General features: G+C 61.0%; 2 protein-coding genes across 2 annotated transcripts in view; both read right to left on the bottom strand.

Annotated features, from left to right (window-relative positions):
* The window catches only part of LOC127464231 (maestro heat-like repeat-containing protein family member 1), a gene marked incomplete at its 5' end in the record, with an annotated part of 55179 nt that overhangs the window by 11950 nt on the left and 23612 nt on the right, over window positions 1-19617 (bottom strand). The window contains 5 exons of the mRNA XM_051774470.1: window positions 1763-1915; window positions 5082-5270; window positions 6189-6335; window positions 12094-12208; window positions 15245-15382. Coding sequence (XP_051630430.1) covers window positions 1763-1915; window positions 5082-5270; window positions 6189-6335; window positions 12094-12208; window positions 15245-15382 — 742 coding nt within the window. The remainder of the gene's footprint in view (window positions 1-1762; window positions 1916-5081; window positions 5271-6188; window positions 6336-12093; window positions 12209-15244; window positions 15383-19617) is intronic.
* Window positions 12712-14946, bottom strand: LOC127464227 (uncharacterized). Its single transcript, XM_051774469.1, has 3 exons — window positions 14210-14946; window positions 13291-13761; window positions 12712-12762 (listed from the first exon to the last, which is right to left on the bottom strand). The coding sequence occupies exons 1-2, from the start codon at window positions 14900-14902 to the stop codon at window positions 13297-13299; spliced, it is 1158 nt and encodes a 385-aa protein (XP_051630429.1). The 5' UTR covers window positions 14903-14946; the 3' UTR covers window positions 12712-12762; window positions 13291-13296.

The following is a 19617-nucleotide window of genomic DNA, read 5'->3' as shown; positions in this document are numbered from 1 at the left end:
GGGTACTGGGGCTGGCACCCCCCGAGAACCCCACAGGGACAGGGAGGGGGGGTTTGGTGACCACCTGGGCTGGCACCTCACTGGGACTCCCTTGTGGTGGGTACTGGGGCTGGCACCTCACTGGGACTCCCTTGTGGTGGGTACCGGGGCTGGCACCTCACTGGGACCCCCACAGGGGCACACGGGGGGGGTGTGGTGGCTACTGGGGCTTGCACCCCCCCCAAGAACCCCACAGAGACAGCGAGGGGAGGTTTGGTGACCACCAGGGCTGGTACCTCACTGGGACCCCTTTGTGGTGGGTACTGGGGCTGGCACCTCACTGGGAACCCCACAGGAGCCTGGAGGGAGGGTTGTGGTGGGTACCGGGGCTGGCACCTCCCCCAAGAACCCCACAGGGGCACACAGGGGGGGTTGGTGGTGGGTACTGGGGATGGCACCTCACTGGGACTCCTTTGTGGTGGGTACTGGGGCTGGCACCCCCCCCAAGAACCCCACAGAGACAGGGAGGGGAGGTTTGGTGACCACCAGGGCTGGTACCTCACTGGGACCCCTTTGTGGTGGGTACTGGGGCTGGCACCTCACTGGGACTCCCTTGTGGTGGGTACTGGGGCTGGCACCTCACTGGGACCCCCTTGAGGTGGGTACTGGGGCTGGCACCTCACTGGGACTCCCTTGAGGTGGGTACTGGGGCTGGCACCTCACTGGGACTCCCTTGAGGTGGGTACTGGGGCTGGCACCTCACTGGGACTCCTTTGTGGTGGGTACCGGGGCTGGCACCCCACCCGGAACCCCACAGGAGCCTAGAGGGGGATGGTGGTGGGTACTGGGGCTGGCACCTCACTGGGACTCTCTTGTGGTGGGTACTGGGGCTGGCACCTCACTGGGACTCTCTTGTGGTGGGTACCGGGGCTGGCACCTCACTGGGACTCTCTTGTGGTGGGTACTGGGGCTGGCACCTCACTGGGACTCTCTTGTGGTGGGTACTGGGGCTTGAACCTCACTGGGACCCCCATGGGAGCAGGAAGGGGGGTTTGTGGTGGGTACTGGGGCTGGCACCTCCCCAGGATGCCCCCAGCAGGTCAGGGTCAGGGTCAGGGTCAGGATCAGGATCAGGGTCAGGGTCAGGGTCAGGGTCAGGGTCAGGGGGGATCAGGGTCAGGGTCAGGGACAGGTCAGGCACAGGGTCAATATTAGGGTCAGGGTCAGGGTCAGGGTCAGGGTCAGGATCAAGATCAAGATTAGGATCAGGCTCAGGCTCAGGGTCAGGGTCAGGATCAGGATCAGGTCCAGGGTCAGGGTCAGGGTCAGGGTCAGGATCAGGGTCAGGATCAGGATCAGGGTCAGGGTCAGGCTCAGGGGCAGGTCAGGATCAGGGTCAGGCTCAGGCTCAGGCTCAGGGGCAGGTCAGGATCAGGGTCAGGATCAGGATCAGGATCAGAGTCAGGATCAAGGTCAGGATCAGGATCAGGGTCAGGATCAGGATCAGGATCAGGGTCAGGGTCAGGGTCAGGGTCAGGATCAGGGTCAGGATCAAGGTCAGGATCAGGATCAGGGTCAGGATCAGGATCAGGATCAGGTCAGGCACAGGGTCAATATTAGGGTCAGGGTCAGGGTCAGGATCAGGGTCAGGTCAGGCTCAGGGTCAATATTAGGGTCAGGGTCAGGGTCAGGATCAGGATCAGGGTCAGGATCAGGATCAGGTCAGGATCAGGATCAGGATCACGCTCAAGCTCAGCTCAGGCTCATCTCAGGGGGTTCTCACCTTGACCACGTCGGGCTGGGGGTCCTGCAGGTGCAGCAGGAGGGTGACCAGCCCGTGCAGCACCTGCTCCAGGAACAGCTCCCCCTCGGCCCCCCCGACCCGGGCCAGGCTCCCGAAGAGGGCGATGGACGAGCGCCGCAGCTCGGGCTGCTCCTGCACCCGGGGAGGGCACGGCATGGCATGGCATGGCATGGCATGGCATGGGAATGGCATGGGAATGGCATGGGAATGGCCCACTGACCCCACCCTGCTGCTCCCACTGCCCCCCATCCCGCTGCTCTGGATGCAGGGGGGGCATCAGGGTGGCACGAGGGGCACTGGCACCCCCTCCCTAATCGGGACTGGGCCTTGGCACCCCCTCCTCGGGTCCTCAGCACCCCCTCCCCAGCCTGTCCTGGTGCCCAGCACCCCCTCCCTGGGTCCCAGCACCCCCTCCTCGGGTCCTCAGTACCCCCTTCCCAGCCTGCCCCAATCCTTGGCACCCCCTCCTCGGGTCCTCAGCACCCCCTCTCCAGCCTGCCTTGGTGCCCAGGACCCCCTCCTCGGGTCCTCAGCACCCACTCCCCAGCCTGTCCTGGTGCCCAGCACCCCCTCCCCAGATCCCCATCACCCCCTCCTCAGGTCCTCAGCACCCCCTCCCCAGCCTGTCCTGGTGCCCAGCACCCCCTCCCTGGGTCCCAGCACCCCCTCCTCGGGTCCTCAGTACCCCCTTCCCAGCCTGCCCCAATCCTTGGCACCCCCTCCTCGGGTCCTCAGTACCCCCTCTCCAGCCTGCCCTGGTGCCCAGCACCCCCTCCCCAGATCCCCATCACCCCCTCCTCAGGTCCTCAGCACCCCCTCCCCAGCCTGCCCTGGTTCCCAGGACCCCTCCCTGGGTTCTCAGCACCCTCTCCCCAGCCTGCCCTAGTCCTTGGCACCCCCTCCTTGGGTCCTCAGTACCCCCTCTCCAGCCTGGGCCCAGCACCCCCTCCCCAGATCCCCAGCACCCCCTCCTCGGGTCCTCAGCACCCCCTTCCCAGCCTGTCCCAGTCCTTGGCACCCCCTCCTCGGGTTCTCAGTACCCCCTTCCCAGCCGGCCCTGGTGCCCAGGACCCCTCCCTGGGTTCTCAGCACCCCCTCCCCAGCCTGCCCCAGTCCTTGGCACCCCCTCCTCAGGACCTCAGCACCCCCTCCCCAGCCTCCCAGACCCCATCCAGGAGCCCCCAAACACCCCCCAGGAGCCCTAAACCCCCCACCAGGAGCCCCCAAACACCCCCAGGAGCCCCCAAACGCCCCCCAGGAGCCCTAAACCCCCCACCAGGAGCCCCCAAACACTCCCAGGAGCCCCCAAACACCCCCCAGGAGCCCCCAAACACCCCCCAAGGGTCCCCAAACATCCCCCAGGAGCCCCTAAACACCCCCAGGAGCCCCCAGACACCCCCCAGGAGAACCCAAACATCCCCCAGGAGCCCCCAGACATCCCCCATGAGCCCCCAAACATCCCCCATGAGCCCCCAGACACCCCCCAGGAGCTCCCAGACCCCCCCCAGGAGCCCCCAAACATGCCCCAGGAGCCCCCAGCCCACCCTAGGAGCCCCCAAACATCCACCAAGAACCCCCTGACCCCTCCCAGGACCCCCCAAACACCCCCCAGGAGCCCTCAAACACCTCCCAGGAGCCCCCAAACACCCCCAAGGAGCCCCTAAACACCCCCCAGGAGCCCCCAAACATCCCCCAGGAGCCCCCAGACCCCCCCCAGGAGCCCCCAGACCTCCTCCAGGAGCCCACAAACATCCACCAAGAACCCCCTGACCCCTCCCAGGAGCCCCCAAACATCCCTCAGGAGCACCCAAACACCCCCCAGTAGCCCCCAAACACCCCCTGGGAGCCCCCAGACATCCCCCAGGAGCCCCCAGACACCCTCTAGGAGCCCCCAAACATCCCCCAGGAGCCCCCAAACACCCCCCAGGAGCCCTAAACCCCCCACCAGGAGCCCCCAAACACTCCCAGGAGCCCCCAGACACCCCCAGGAGCCCCCAGACCCCCCCCAGGAGCCCCCAAACACCCCCCAGGAGCCCTAAACCCCCCACCAGGAGCCCCCAAACACTCCCAGGAGCCCCCAAACACTCCCCAGGAGCCCCCAAACACCCCCCAGGGGTCCCCAAACACCCCCTGGGAGCCCCCAAACACCCCCAGTAGCCCCCAGCCCCCCCCAGGAGCCCCCAAACACCCTCCAGTAGCCCCTAAACACCCCCAGGAGCCCCCAAACACACCCCAGGAGCCCCCAGACACCCCCCAGTAGCCCCCAGCCCCCCCCAGTAGCCCCCACACCCCCCAGGAGACCCCAGACACCCCCAGGAGCCCCCAGCCCCTCCCAGTAGCCCCCAGGCCCCCCCAGGAGCTCACGCTGTCAAAGAAGGGCCGGATGCGGATGGCGATGTGCAGCAGCACGGAGTGGATGTCCCTCCCCCCCAGTAGCCCCCACACCCCCCAAGTACCCCCAGCCCCCCCCCAGTAGCCCCCACACCCCCAGGAGCCCCCAAACCCCCCAAGTAGCCCCCAGCCCCCCCTAGTAGCCCCCAGCCCCTCCGTGCCACTCACGCTGTCGAAGAAGGGCCGGATGCGGATGGCGATGTGCAGCAGCACGGAGTGGATGTCCCTCCCCACCAGGAGCCCCCAGACACCCCCAGGAGCCCCCAAACACCCCCAGGAGCCCCCAGAGACCCCCCAGACTCCCCCAAACACCCCCAAGAACCCCCAGTCCCCCCCCAGGAGCTCACGCTGTCGAAGAAGGGCCGGATGCGGATGGCGATGTGCAGCAGCAGGGAGTGGATGTCCCTCCCCCCCAGGAGCCCCCAGACCACCTCCCAGTAGCCCCCACACCCCCCAGGAGACCCCAGACACCCCCAGGAGCCCCCAGCCCCTCCCAGTAGCCCCCAGTTCTCCCCCAGGAGCTCACGCTGTCGAAGAAGGGCCGGATGCGGATGGCGATGTGCAGCAGCACAGAGTGGATGTCCCTCCCCACCAGCAGCCCCCAGGCCCCCCCAGTAGCCCCCAAACACCCCCCAGTAGCCCCCAACCCCCCCCCCAGTAGCCCCCAAACACCTCCAGTAGCCCCCAGTTCCCCCCCAGTAGCCCCCAGCCCCCCCCAGGAGTTCACGCTGTCGAAGAAGGGTCGGATGGGGATGGCGATGTGCAGCAGCACGGAGTGGATGTCCCTCCCCACCAGCAGCCCCCAGGCCCCCCCAGTAGCCCTCTGACCCCCCCCAGTAGCCCCCAAACACCCCCCAGTAGCCCCCAGTTCCCCCCCAGTAGCCCCCAGCCCCTCCGTGCCACTCACGCTGTCGAAGAAGGGCCGGATGCGGATGGCGATGTGCAGCAGCACGGAGTGGACGTCCCTCTCCTCCAGGTGCTCCAGCAGCTTGGCCAGGCTGGCCATGGCCTCCAGGGCCACCAGGTTGTGGGGGTCGTCCTTGTCGTCCATCCCGCTGACCATGGAGGCCAGGAGGGTGGGGCCGTGCTGCCGGACCTGCGGGGATTCCAGGGATTCGGGGTGAGGGAGCTGGGGGGGGGCTCAGCCCGGAGAAAAGGGGGATCAGAGGAATTCCAGGGGGACAGGAGGGTGGATCCAGGTGGGATCGGGCTCTGCTCCCAGGGAACAGGGACAGGGATCAGGGCAGGAAGGACATGGAGGGGCTGGAGCGTGTCCAGGGATGGGAACGGGGCTGGGAAGGGTCTGGAGAACTCCTGAGGGAGCTGGGGGGGCTCAACCTGGAGAAAAGGGGGGGATCAGAGGGAATCCAGGGGGACAGGAGGGTGGATCCAGGTGGGATCGGGCTCTGCTCCCAGGGAACAGGGACAGGACGAGGGGAAACGGCCCCAAGCTGTGCCAGGGGAGGTTTATTTGGGATATTGGGGAAAATCCCTGCTGGGAAGGGCTGCCCAGCCCTGGATCCCCATCCCTGGGGGATGGAGCATCCCTGGGGAGGTGGCACTTGGGGACAGGGGCAGGGCTGGGTGAATCCAGTGGTCTTAAAGGTCTACTCCAACCTCCACAACTCCATGATTCCGTGATCTGGGGCCTGCTGGGCTGGGAAAACCACTGGAGCAGCAGGAATGAGCTCACAGGTCTGACCCACCTGTGCCACTGCTGCACCGTGGAATCATGGAATCATGGAATCACCCCCCAGCTGGGATGGAAAGGAACCTTTGGGATCACCCAGCCCCGTCCCTGGGACACCTCCCGCTCCCCCCGTTTGCTCCAAGCCCGGCCTGGGACACTCCCAGGGGATGGAGCATCCTCCGGGAATTCCATCCCGGCCCCTCCCCGCCCTCTCCCAGGGGGAAGAATCCTTCCCAACATCCCTCAGGCAGCGGGAAGTCGTTCCCCCTCGTCCTGCCCCTCCCGTTTCCCTCTGAATCTCGGGGCAGGGGGGGTCCCCCCCACCTTTTCCGGGGCTCCAGAGGCGATATTCCCGAGCCCCCGCAGCGCCAGCATCCGGACCAGGAGGCAGGAATCCTTCTGGCGCCCCGTCAGCGTGTCCAGCAGGGTCTCCAGCAGGATCAGGTCGTTCACCACGTTGCTGCTGAGGAGCTGAAGGGGGAAAATCTCTCGGAATCAAACGGGGCAGGAGCCCACGAGGAGCTTTGGGGGGACGGTATTCCCGGGAAGAGCCTCGGGATGCCACCTCCCCAGGGATGCTCCATCCCCCCCCCCAGGGATGGGGATCCAGGGCTGGGCAGCCCTTCCCAGCAGGGATTTTTCCAAATATCCCGAATAAACCTCCCCTGGCACAGCTTGGGGCCGTTTCCCCTCGTCCTGTCCCTGTTCCCTGGGAGCAGAGCCCGATCCCACCTGGATCCCCCCTCCTGTCCCCCTGGATTCCCTCTGAGCCCCCTTTTCTCCAGGCTGAGCCCCCCCAGCTGCTCCTGGTGCTCCAGACCCTTTCCCAGCTCCGTTCCCTTCCCTGCAAACATTCCAGCCCCTCCAAGTCCTTCTTGTTGGGAGGGTCCCCCCACTACGAGCCCCCCTCATGGCCAGGGCCAGCCCTACCCCTGTCCCCAAGTGCCCCCTCCCCAGGGATGCTCCATCCCCCCCCAGGGATGGGGATCCAGGGCTGGGCAGCCCTTCCCAGCAGGGATTTTTCCCAAGATCCCAAATAAACCTCCCCTGGCCCAGCTTGGGGCCGTTTCCCCTCGTCCTGTCCCTGTTCCCTGGGAGCAGAGCCCGATCCCACCTGGATCCACCCTCCTGTCCCCCTGGATTCCCTCTGAGCCCCCTCTTCTCCAGGTTGAGCCCCCCCCAGCTCCCTCAGGAGTTCTCCAGCCCCTTCCCAGCCCCGTTCCCATCCCTGGACATGCTCCAGCCCCTCCATGATCCCTCTTTCCTTCCCAATCCCACCGGGATGGTCACCCCAGGACACCTCTGGGGCATCCACGGCCCCTCATTCTCTCACTCCAGAGAACAAGGATCATCCAGAGGACGAGGCTGGGGAGTCTCAGCCCCAGCAACCCCCGGGGGAAGGGGCTTGGATGTGGGGAACCTGCAGGAATCCCTCAGGTGTGAACACAGAAAGCTCTGGAAGTCTGGAAATCCAAACTGGGGAGAAGGGGAAGGCCGGGAGAGCACTGACAGCCAGGAAAAAACCAGGAAAACCCCAAAACCTTGCCCTGAGGTCACCTGGCAGGTGTGACAGGGGGGATGATGACAATTCCCTGAGCTCTGTCCCCTCATCCCTGTGGATCAAAGATTCCCTGAGCTGTCCCCTCATCCCTGTGGATCAAAGATTCCCTGAGCTCTGTCCCCTCATCCCTGTGGATCAAAAGTTCCCTGAGCTGTCCCCTCATCCCTGTGGATCAAAGATTCCCTGAGCTCTGTCCCCTCATCCCTGTGGATCAAAGATTCCCTGAGCTCTGTCCCCTCATCCCTGTGGATCAAAGATTCCCTGAGCTCTGTCCCCTCATCCCTGTGGATCAAAGATTCCCTGAGCTGTCCCCTCATCCCTGTGGATCAAAGATTCCCTGAGCTCTGTCCCCTCATCCCTGTGGATCAAAGATTCCCTGAGCTGTCCCCTCATCCCTGTGGATCAAAGATTCCCTGAGCTGTCCCCTCATCCCTGTGGATCAAAGATTCCCTGAGCTCTGTCCCTCCATCCCTGTGGATCAAAGATTCCCTGAGCTGTCCCCTCATCCCTGTGGATCAAAGATTCCCTGAGCTGTCCCCTCATCCCTGTGGATCAAAGATTCCCTGAGCTGTCCCCTCATCCCTGTGGGTCAAAGATTCCTTGTGCTGTCCCCTCATCCCTGTGGATCAAAGATTCCTTGTGCTGTCCCCTCATCCCTGTGGATCAAAGATTCCCTGAGCTCTGTCCCCTCATCCCTGTGGATCAAAGATTCCCTGAGCTCTGTCCCCTCATCCCTGTGGATCAAAGATTCCCTGAGCTCTATCCCCTCATCCCTGTGGATAAAGATTCCCAGCACTGTCCCCTCATCCCTGTGGATCAAAGATTCCCTGAGCTCTGTCCCCTCATCCCTGTGGATCAAAGATTCCCTGAGCTGTCCCCTCATCCCTGTGGATCAAAGATTCCTGAGCTGTCCCCTCATCCCTGTGGATCAAAGATTCCCTGTGCTGTCCCCTCATCCCTGTGGATCAAAGGTTTCCTGAGCTGTCCCCTCATCCCTGTGGATCAAAGATTCCTGAGCTGTCCCCTCATCCCTATGGATCAAAGATTCCCTGCTCTGTCCCTCCATCCCTGTGGATCAAAGATTCCCTGAGCTGTCCCTCCATCCCTGTGGATCAAAGATTCCCTGAGTCATCCCCTCATCCCTGTGGATCAAAGGTTTCCTGAGCTGTCCCCTCATCCCTGTGGATCAAAGATTCCCTGAGCTCTGTCCCCTCATCCCTGTGGATCAAAGATTCCCTGAGCTGTCCCCTCATCCCTGTGGATCAAAGATTCCTTGTGCTGTCCCCTCATCCCTTTGGATCAGAGATTCCCTGAGCTCTGTCCCCTCATCCCTGTGGATCAAAGATTCCCTGAGCTGTCCCCTCATCCCTGTGGATCAAAGATTCCCTGAGCTCTGTCCCCTCATCCCTGTGGATCAAAGATTCCCTGCTCTGTCCCCTCATCCCTGTGGATCAAAGATTCCCAGCACTGTCCCCTCATCCCTGTGGATCAAAGATTCCCTGAGCTGTCCCCTCATCCCTGTGGATCAAAGATTCCCTGCTCTGTCCCCTCATCCCTGTGGACCAAAGATTCCCTGAGCTGTCCCCTCATCCCTGTGGATCAAAGATTCCCTGAGCTCTGTCCCTTTATTCCTGTGGATCAAAGATTCCCTGAGCTGTCCCCTCATCCCTGTGGATCAAAGATTCCCTGAGCTGTCCCCTCATCCCTGTGGATCAAAGATTCCCTGAGCTCTGTCCCCTCATCCCTGTGGATCAAAGATTCCCTGAGCTCTGTCCCCTCATCCCTGTGGATCAAAGATTCCCTGAGCTCTGTCCCCTCATCCCTGTGGATCAAAGATTCCCTGCTCTGTCCCCTCATCCCTGTGGATCAAAGATTCCCTGCTCTGTCCCCTCATCCCTGTGGATCAAAGATTCCCTGAGCTGTCCCCTCATCCCTGTGGATCAAAGATTCCCTGAGCTCTGTCCCCTCATCCCTGTGGATCAAAGATTCCCTGAGCTGTCCCCTCATCCCTGTGGATCAAAGATTCCCTGTGCTGTCCCCTCATCCCTGTGGATCAAAGATTCCTGAGCTGTCCCCTCATCCCTATGGATCAAAGATTCCCTGCTCTGTCCCTCCATCCCTGTGGATCAAAGATTCCCTGAGCTGTCCCTCCATCCCTGTGGATCAAAGATTCCCTGAGTCATCCCCTCATCCCTGTGGATCAAAGGTTTCCTGAGCTGTCCCCTCATCCCTGTGGATCAAAGATTCCTTGTGCTGTCCCCTCATCCCTGTGGATCAAAGATTCCCTGAGCTCTGTCCCCTCATCCCTGTGGATCAAAGATTCCCTGAGCTCTGTCCCCTCATCCCTGTGGATCAAAGATTCCCTGAGCTCTGTCCCCTCATCCCTGTGGATCAAAGATTCCCTGAGCTGTCCCCTCATCCCTGTGGATCAAAGATTCCCTGAGCTGTCCCCTCATCCCTGTGGATCAAAGATTCCCTGAGCTGTCCCCTCATCCCTGTGGATCAAAGATTCCCTGAGCTGTCCCCTCATCCCTGTGGATCAAAGATTCCCTGAGCTGTCCCCTCATCCCTGTGGATCAAAGATTCCCTGAGCTGTCCCCTCATCCCTGTGGATCAAAGATTCCCTGCTCTGTCCCCTCATCCCTGTGGATCGCGGCAGCCGCTCCAAACCCTTCCTCCTCCTCCTCCCCTCGGGCTCCAGCCCAGGCACAGCCGCTCTCTTTTCTCTCCTCCCCGATCCAGCCGCGCTCCAGGAGCCGCGGCGGATTCCAGGGCCGTGCTCCAGCCGGGAGAAGGGGGTGGAAGAGCTGCTGGAGCATCTGGGAATTCCAGCGGCGGCTCCTGGAGCCCGGCACCGCTGGCACCGCTTTCCTGTAACCGGAGCTGCTCCGGCGGCTGCGAGGGCTGAGCCGGGAGTTGGGTTTCGCTCCCCTTGGATGCGGAGCCGGGGGAAAGAAAAAAAAAATAGGACTTGAGTCATCCCATTCCTGGGGCGCTACGTCAGGCACCGAGCGGGGATGGGGCCGGGACGGGATCGGAGCCCGAGAAGGGGGGTCCGGAGGAGCCGAGGGGATGGGACGGGAAGGGATCCGGGATGGATCCGGGGGGACGGACGGCCCGGGATCATAGAATCATAGAATTATAGAATCAGAGGGGTTGGAAAGGACCTCTGAGATCAAGTCCAACCCTTGATCCACCACCACCACAGTTCCCAGCCCGTGGCACTGATGCCACATCCAGTCTGTCCTTAAACACCTCCAGGGACGGAGAATCCACCCCTTCCCTGGGCAGCCCATTCCAAGGGCTGAGCACCCTCTCTGCAAAGAAATTCTTCCTGATATCCAACCTAACCCTCCCCTGGCACAGCTCCAGACCCAGCCCTCTTGTCTTGCTGATGGGAAAAGAGACCAACCCCCCCCTGGCTCCCCCCTCCTGCCAGGGAGTTGCAGAGAGTGAGGAGGTCTCCCCTGAGCCTCCTCCTCTCCAGGCTGAGCCCCCCCAGCTCCCTCAGCCTCTCCTCATGGGAATTGTGCTCCAGTCCCTTCCCCAGCCTCGTTGCTCTCCTCTGGACCTGCTCCAGCCCCTCCATGTCCTTCCTGAGCTGAGGGCCCAGAGCTGGACACAGCACTCCAGGGGTGGCCTCCCCAGCGCTGAGTCCAGGGGCAGAATCACTGCCCTGGCCCTGTTGGCCACCCTGTTCCTGAGCCAGGCCAGGATCCATTGGCCCTCTTGTCCCCCTGGGCACACTCTGGCTCCTGTTCAGCTCCCTGCCCATCCCAAATCCCAGCTCCCTTCCTGCCTGGCTGCTCTCCAGCCCCTCTGTCCATCCCAAATCCCAGCTCCCTTCCTGCCTGGCTGCTCTCCAGCCCCTCTGTCCATCCCCACTCCCAGCTCCCTTCCTGCCTGGCTGCTCTCCAGCCCCTCTGGCCCCAGGGGTTGTTGTGGCCAAAGGGCAGGACCCGGCCCTTGGCCTGCTTGAACCTCATCCCCTTGGAACCAGCCCATGGATCCAACCCATCCAGGTCCCTCTGCAGAGCCCTCCTGCCTTCCAGCACATCCACACTCCCCCCCAGCTCGGTGTCACCTGCAAATTTGCTGCTGATGGTTCACTCAATCCCCTCATCCAGATCATCAATAAAGACATTAAACAGGACTGGGCCCAACTCTGATCCCTGGGGACACCCCTGGGGATGGATCCCAGCTGGATGCAGCTCCATCCCCACCCCTGATCCATAAGGACACCCCTGGGGATGGATCCCAGCTGGATGCAGCTCCATCCCCACCCCTGATCCATAAGGACACCCCTGGGGATGGATCCCAGCTGGATGCAGCTCCATCCCCACCCCTGATCCCTGGGGACACCCCTGGGGATGGATCCCAACTGGATCCAGCTCCATCCCCACCCCTGATCCATAAGGACACCCCTGGGGATGGATCCCAGCTGGATGCAGCTCCATCCCCACCCCTGATCCCTGGGGACACCCCTGGGGATGGATCCCAGCTGGATTCAGCTCCATCCCCACCCCTGATCCCTGGGGACACCCCTGGGGATGGATCCCAGCCGGACCCGGCGCTCGGCCTGGTGGAACCTCATCCCGTTGGAACCAACCCAACTCTCCAACCCATCCAGGTCCCTCCTGCTGAGGGTGACCCCCCTGGTGCCCTCACCTCGGCGAAGAAGGCGGTGGTGGTGACCCTCTGGCTGTCGAAGGCGCTGCCCAGGGCCGGCAGGAGGGTCTTCACGACCGGGGGCAGCCGCGGCCCCGCGTGGCGAGCCATGGCCCTGCCGAGGGAACGGCTCCTGGCACCCGGCCCGAGGGTGGCATTGCCAACCCGGGGGGGGGGGGACGGGGAGATGGAGAGACCCCCCCGTGCCCAGGGGTTGCTGGGCAGGGCAGACCCAGGATGGGAGAGACGGTGGCAGTGGTTTGGTAATGTCCCCTCCTGCCACCAGGGCAGGACAATCCCAGAATGGAAAAGACAGTGGCACTGGTCTGGTAATGTCCCCTCCTGCCACCAGGGCAGGACAATCCCAGCATGGCAACACCGGTGGCACTGGTCTGGCATTGTCCCCTCCTGCCACCAGGGCAGGACAGCCCCAGCATGGGAAAGGTGTTGGAACTGGTCTGGCACTGTCCCCTCCTGCCACCAGGGCAGGACAATGCCAGCATGGATAAGGTGGTGGCACTGGCCTGGCACTGTCCCCTCCTGCCACCAGGGCAGGAAAACCCCAGCATGGCAACACCAGTGGCACTGACCTGGCACTGTCACCTCTGGCCAGCAGGCCAGGACAATCCCAAAATGGCAAAGGTGGTGGCACTGGCCTGGCACTGTCCCCTCCTGCCACCAGGGCAGGAAAACCCCAGGATGGCAACACCAGTGGCACTGGCCTGGCACTGTCCCCTCCTGCCACCAGGGCAGGAAAACCCCAGGATGGCAACACCAGTGGCACTGGCCTGGCACTGTCCCCTCCTGCCACCAGGGCAGGACAGACCCAGCATGGCAAAGGTGGTGGCACTGGCCTGGCACTGTCACCTCTGGCCACCAGGGCAGGACAACCCCAAAATGGGAAAGGTGGTGGCACTGGCCTGGCACTGTCACCTCCTGCCACCAGGGCAGGAAAATCCCAGCATGGGAAAGGTGGTGGCACTGGTCTGGCATTGTCACCTCCTGCCACCAGGGCAGGAAAATCCCAGCATGGGAAAGGTGGTGGCACTGGTCTGGCATTGTCACCTCCTGCCACCAGGGCAGGAAAATCCCAGCATGGGAAAGGTGGTGGCACTGGTCTGGCACTGTCACCTCTGACCACCAGGGCAGGAAACCCCGAGGATGGCAACCCCAGTGGCACTGGCCTGGCACTGTCACCTCCTGTCACCAGGGCAGGACAGCCCCAGCATGGATAAGGTGGTGGCACTGGCCTGGCACTGTCCCCTCCGTGAGGGCACGGCGGGGGAATGGGTGGCACAGGGAGGGACTGGGGACATCGGGGACCCCAAAAGGGGACCAGGGGCACCCCACAGTGGGACTGATGGCACTGGGGACCCCATAATGGGACGGATGGCACTGGGGACTCCACACTGGGACTGATGGCACTGGGGACCCCATAACAGGACTGATGGCACTGGAGATCCCATAAAGGGACTGATGGCACTGGGGACCCCATAATGGGACTGGGGGCACCCCACAGTGGGACTGATGGCACTGGGAATCCCATAATGGACTGATGGCACTGGGGACCCCATAATGGGACTGGGGGCACTGGGGACCCCATAACAGGACTGATGGCACTGGAGATCCCATAAAGGGACTGATGGCACTGGGGACCCCATAATGGGACTGGGGGCACCCCACAGTGGGACTGATGGCACTGGGGACCCCATAATGGGACTGATGGCACTGGGGACCCCATAATGGGACTGATGGCACTGGGGATCCCATAACGGGACTGATGGCACTGGGGACCCACATTGGGACTGATGGCACTGGGGACCCCATAATGGGACTGATGGCACTGGGGACCCCATAAAGGGACTGGGGACCCCATAATGGGACTGATGGCACTGGGGATCCCATAATGGGACTGATGGCACTGGGGATCCCATAAAGGGACTGATGGCACTGGGCACCCCACACTGGGACTGATGGCACTGGGGACCCCATAATGGGACTGATGGCACTGGGGACCCCATAAAGGGACTGATGGCACTGGGCACCCCATAATGGGACTGATGGCACTGGGGATCCCATAATGGGACTGATGGCACTGGGGACCCCATAAAGGGACTGGGGCACCCCACAGTGGGACTGATGGCACTGGGGACCCCATAAAGGGACTGATGGCACTGGGGACCCCATAACGGGACTGATGGCACTGGGGACCCCATAATGGGACTGATGACACTGGGGACCCACAGTGGGACTGATGGCACTGGGGACCCCATAATGGGACTGATGGCACTGGGGACCCCATAAAGGGACTGATGGCACTGGGGATCCCATAATGGGACTGATGGCACTGGGGACCCCATAAAGGGACTGGGGGCACCCCACAGTGGGACTGATGGCACTGGGGACCCCATAATGGGACTGATGGCACTGGGGACCCCATAATGGGACTGATGGCACTGGGGACCCACAGTGGGACTGATGGCACTGGGGATCCCATAACGGGACTGATGGCACTGGGGACCCCATAAAGGGACTGATGGCACTGGGGATCCCATAAAGGGACTGATGGCACTGGGGACCCCATAAAGGGACTGATGGCACTGGGGACCCCATAATGGGACTGATGGCACTGGGGACCCCATAAAGGGACTGGGGACACCCCACAGTGGGACTGATGGTACTGGGGACCCCATAACAGGACTGATGGCACTGGGGATCCCATAATGGGACTGATGGCACTGGGGACCCCATAAAGGGACTGATGGCACTGGGGACACCATAATGGGACTGATGGCACTGGGGACCCCATAACAGGACTGATGGCACTGGGGATCCCATAAAGGGACTGATGGCACTAGGGACCCACAGTGGGACTGATGGCACTGGGGATCCCATAACGGGACTGATGGCACTGGGGACCCCATAATGGACTGATGGCACTGGGGACCCCATAAAGGGACTTATGGCACTGGGGACCCCATAATGGGACTGATGCCACCGAGGACTCCCCAGGGGCACCACTGACATCAGGCACCAACCTCCAGCCCCCCCAGCTGCACCCACCCCACAGCACCCCCCCTCCACCCAGGGGCTCCCCGGGGTCCAAAACCAGGCAGCAAATCCCCCAAATCCCGGGATGCCAGGGCCTTACCTGGCGAGCAGGGCGACGCCGTCGTGGTGCCGCTCCGGGCTGGCCAGGAGCTCCCAGCCCCCGGCCTCGCCCACGGCCCGGGCCACCTCCTCGCTGCCGCCCCGCAGCAGCAGCGCCCGCAGCGTCTCCACCGCACAGCTGGGGAGGGAAGGGCAGCACGGCTCGGCCTGGGCTCGGCCTGGGCTCAGCCTGGGCTCAGGCGGGCTCAGATGGGCTCAGTTTGGCTGTTTGGCTCAGTTTGGGCTCAGTTGGGCTCAGTTTGGGCTCAGTCGGGCTCAGTTTGGGTTCAGCTGGGCTCAGTTTTGGCTGTTTGGCTCAGTTTGGGCTCAGTTGGGCTCAGTTTGGGCTCAGTCGGGCTCAATTTGGGTTCAGCTGGGCTCAGTTTGGGCTCAGTTTGACTGTTCAGCTCAGTTAGGCTCAGCCTGGCTCAGTTTGAGCTCAGTTGGGCCGTTTGGCTCAGTTGGGCTCAGCTGGGCTCAGTCTGGGCTGTCAGGCTCAGCTGGGCTCAGTTTGGCTGTTTCACTCAGTTTGGGCTCAGTTTGGGCTCAGTTTGGCTCAGTTGGGCTCAGTTTGGCTCAGTTGGGCTCAGCTTGGGCTCAGTTTGGGCTCAGTTTGGCTCAGCTGGGCTCAGTTTGGACTCAGTTTGGTTGTTTCGCTCAGTTTGGCTCAGTTGGGCTCAGTTTGGGCTCAGTTTGGCTCAGTTGGGCTCAGTTTGGGCTCAGTTTGGCTCAGTTGGGTTCAGTTTGGGCTCAGTTTGGGCTCAGTTGGGTTCAGTTTGGGCTCAGTTTGGCTGTTTGGCTCAGTTTGGGCTCAGTTTGGGCTCAGTTGGGTTCAGTTTGGGCTCAGTTGGGTTCAGTTTGGGCTCAGTTGGGATGTTTAGCTCAGTTTCTGCTCAGTTGGGTTCATTTTGGGTTCAGTTTGGCTGTTTGGTTCAGTTTGGGCTCAGTTGGGCTCAGCTGGGTTCAGTTTGGGCTCAGTCTGGCTCAGTTTGGCTCAGTTTGGCTCGGTTGGGTTCAGTTTGGGCTCAGTTTGACTGTTCAGCTCAGTTTGGCTGTTCAGCTCAGTCTGGCTCAGTCTGGGCTCAGTTTGGGCTCAGTTTGACTGTTCAGCTCAGTTTGGCTCAGTCTGGCTCAGTTTGGGCTCAGGCTGGCTCAGTTTGGGCTCAGTTTGGCTCAGTCTGGCTCAGTTTGGGCTCAGTCTGGCTCAGTTTGGGCTCAGTTTGACTGTTCAGTTCAGTCTGACTCAGTTTGGCTCAGTTTGGGCTCAGGCTGGCTCAGTTTGGGCTCAGTTTGGATTCAGTTTGACTGTTCAGCTCAGTTTGGCTCAGTCTGGTTCAGTCTGGTTCAGTTTGGCTCAGTCTGGCTCAGTTTGGCTCAGTCTGGCTCAGTTTGGGCTCAGTTTGACTGTTCAGCTCAGTCTGGCTCAGCCTGGCTCAGTTTGGGCTCAGTCTGGCTCAGTCTGGCTCAGTTTGGCTCAGTTTGACCATTCAGCTCAGTCTGGCTCAGTCTGGCTCAGTCTGGGCTCAGTTTAGCTCAGTTTGACTGTTCAGCTCAGTCTGGCTCAATTTGGGCTCAGTTTGGGCTCAGTTTGACTGTTCAGTTCAGTCTGACTCAGTTTGGCTCAGTTTGGGCTCAGGCTGGCTCAGTTTGGGCTCAGTTTGGCTCAGTCTGGCTCAGTTTGGCTGTTCAGCTCAGTCTGGCTCAGCCTGGCTCCATTTGGGCTCAGTTTGGCTCAGTTTGACCACTTGGCTCAGTTTGGGCTCAGTCTGGCTCCGTTTGGGCTCAGTTAGGCTCAGTTTGACCACTTGGCTCAGTTTGGCTCAGCCTGGCTCAGCTGGGCTCAGTCTGGGTTGCCCCCCAGGCACAGGGGCGGGAATTCCATGCCCAGTGACACCACTCCTGTCTCCCTCCTCTCCCAGCTCCGGGACAGGGAATCCAGCCCAACGAGCTGGGAAGTAAAGAAATCCAGAGCTCCTCCAAAGGGGGGAAAAAAAGGGGGTTGCTGGGTTTTTTCCCCTTTTTTTTGGCATTAATATTTTATAGGCCGGGATTATTTCGCATCTGGGAAAGATCCGTTATCCTGTCGGAGAGAAAGCAGGGAATAAACCCAGGGAATAAACCCTGGATACCACACACCGAGGACACGGAATTCAGGGGCTGAGGGTTTTGGGATCAGGTGAGACAGAAAACGAAATAAAATTTAGCTCTTTAGCCCTGTGACTTTGCAAAACGTAAAGCTGCTTAAAAGTTCCTGCCCAAACCGTGGGCAATTAAGACAAAAACAGTTTAAAGAACAGGGAAGGTTTTTTTTAGCACATGTAGAGAGGGGGTGGGGAACCTGAAACTGCTTGAAAAGATAAAACTTTATGTAAATATAACTGTAACAACAGGAGGTGAAACTAAGTGCCTGTTTGGATAAGGCAGACTGCAAAAAAGAGCGCGTGTAAAGATAATTTTAAACTTGCTGCTTTCAAACTGTATTAAAAAGCCGTGGTGTTCCTTTGCTCGGGGGAGGGAAAACACCTGCCCCCTTTGAATTCCCCCATAAAAGTGCATTCCCCCATAAAAGTGCTTTTCAGGTTGTTCAAAGGTTTCTTCGAATCACTTAATCCTGCCTTTCCTTTCTCTCCCTCATGCATTTTTTCCCCCCCTCGGGGGGTTATCCCTGGGATGGATGATGTGGATGACAACACCCAAAATGCTCCCGGGACTGGCAGAGGGTCCTGGGGGGCGATTTAAGCACCGAGAGGTTGGAGGGAATTAATTGCTAATTAAGGAAAAACCTCGGGCAGGAGGAGCCATCCAGGAATTAATTGCTAATTAAGGAAAAACCTCGGGCAGGAGGAACCATCCACCGTCTGCCCGGGACAATCTGGTGTCTGTAACAGGCACGGAATCCTGGAATGGTTCGGGTGGGAAGAGACTTAAAGGTCATTTAATTCCAGGGGCAGGGACACCTCCCACCATCCCAGGGGGATCCAACCTGCCCTGGGACACTCCCAGGGATCCAGGGGCAGCCACAGCTCCTCTGGGAATTCCATCCCAGCCCCTCCCCACCCTCCCAGCCAGGAATCCCTTCCCACTGTCCCCCCTAACCCTGGGAAGCCATTCCCTGGGTGCTGTCCCTCCAGCCCTTGTCCCCAGTCCCTCTCCAGCTCTCCTGGAGCCCCTTCAGGCCCTGGAAGGAGCTCCAAGGTCTCCCTGGAGTAGCCCAGATGACCTCAAACAGCTCCATTCGTCGGGAATTCTCCCACAGAGGGGGCCCCTGACCTCGAAAATCCCTTCCAGCAGTTTGGGATAAACCCCAGGCTCCCTCTCCCTCGGTGCTTCACATCCCACCCTGGAATCACATTCCCCTCTGGAATCATGGAGCTGGAAAGGCCCTCCAAGCCCACTCAGCCCAACCAATCCCCAAGTGCCACATCCCCAGGGATCTTCAATCCCCCCCAGGAATGTTGGATCCCCCCCCCAGGGATGGGGACTCCTCTCCCAGCCCCTTTTTCCAGCCGGGGAATTTTTCCCCAACATCCAGCCCCGAGCGTTGTTCCCGCGGGGTTTCTCCCTTCCCACAGTGTCCCACAGACAATTCCTGCCTTTCCTGTGTCTTCCAGGCTGCCCCTTCCTGCCCAGGGATCGTTTCACCTCCCCTGTCTCCTATCCCAGAGACCCAAAATCCGGGATGTGGCCAGGAATTTCTTTGATATCGGAACCAGCTCCGGGGGCCCGGCTGGAATTTCACGTCCTGGACAAAGAGAGTTCCCTCCCCATCCATCAGGAATGGATCCATGGACACCTGCCCTATCCAGGGGGATTTGGGGCCAGGGAGGAGCCCTTTTATCCCTTCCTGGGGACACAAAATCCACCCTAAAAACTGGTTCCTCCAGTTACATCCACACCCTAAAAACCAGTTCCTCTGAGCCCATCCCAGTCACATCCCAGCACAGGTTGGTTTTGCACACCCCAAAAACCAGTTCCTCCAGTTACATCCACACCTAAAAACCAGTTCCTCTGGTTCCATCCCAGTACATCCCAGCTTAGACTGGTTTTACATCCAAATCCCAGTTCCTCCAGTAACATCCACACCCAAAAACCCAGTTCCTCCAGTCACATCCCAGCACAGGCTGGTTTTGCACACCCTAAAAGCCAGTTCCTCTGGTTCCATCCCAGTACATCCCAGCACAGGCTGGTTTTGCACACCCCAAACTCCAGTTCCCCCAGTTACATCCACACCCAAAAACCAGTTCCTGAGGTTCCATCCCAGCCCAGACTGGTTTTACACCCAAATCCCAGTTCCTCCAGTTACATCCACACCTAAAAACCAGTTCCTCTGGTTCCATCCCAGTACATCCCAGCACAGGCTGGTTTTGCACCCCG

The sequence above is a fragment of the Manacus candei genome, unplaced genomic scaffold (genome assembly GCF_025592945.1).
Source record: "Manacus candei isolate 608988 ecotype Guabito, Panama unplaced genomic scaffold, ASM2559294v1 h1tg000201l, whole genome shotgun sequence".
Taxonomy (NCBI): Eukaryota; Metazoa; Chordata; class Aves; order Passeriformes; family Pipridae; genus Manacus; species Manacus candei.
Note: the sequence above shows the minus strand (reverse complement) of the source record. Positions and strands in the feature narration are given on the sequence as shown.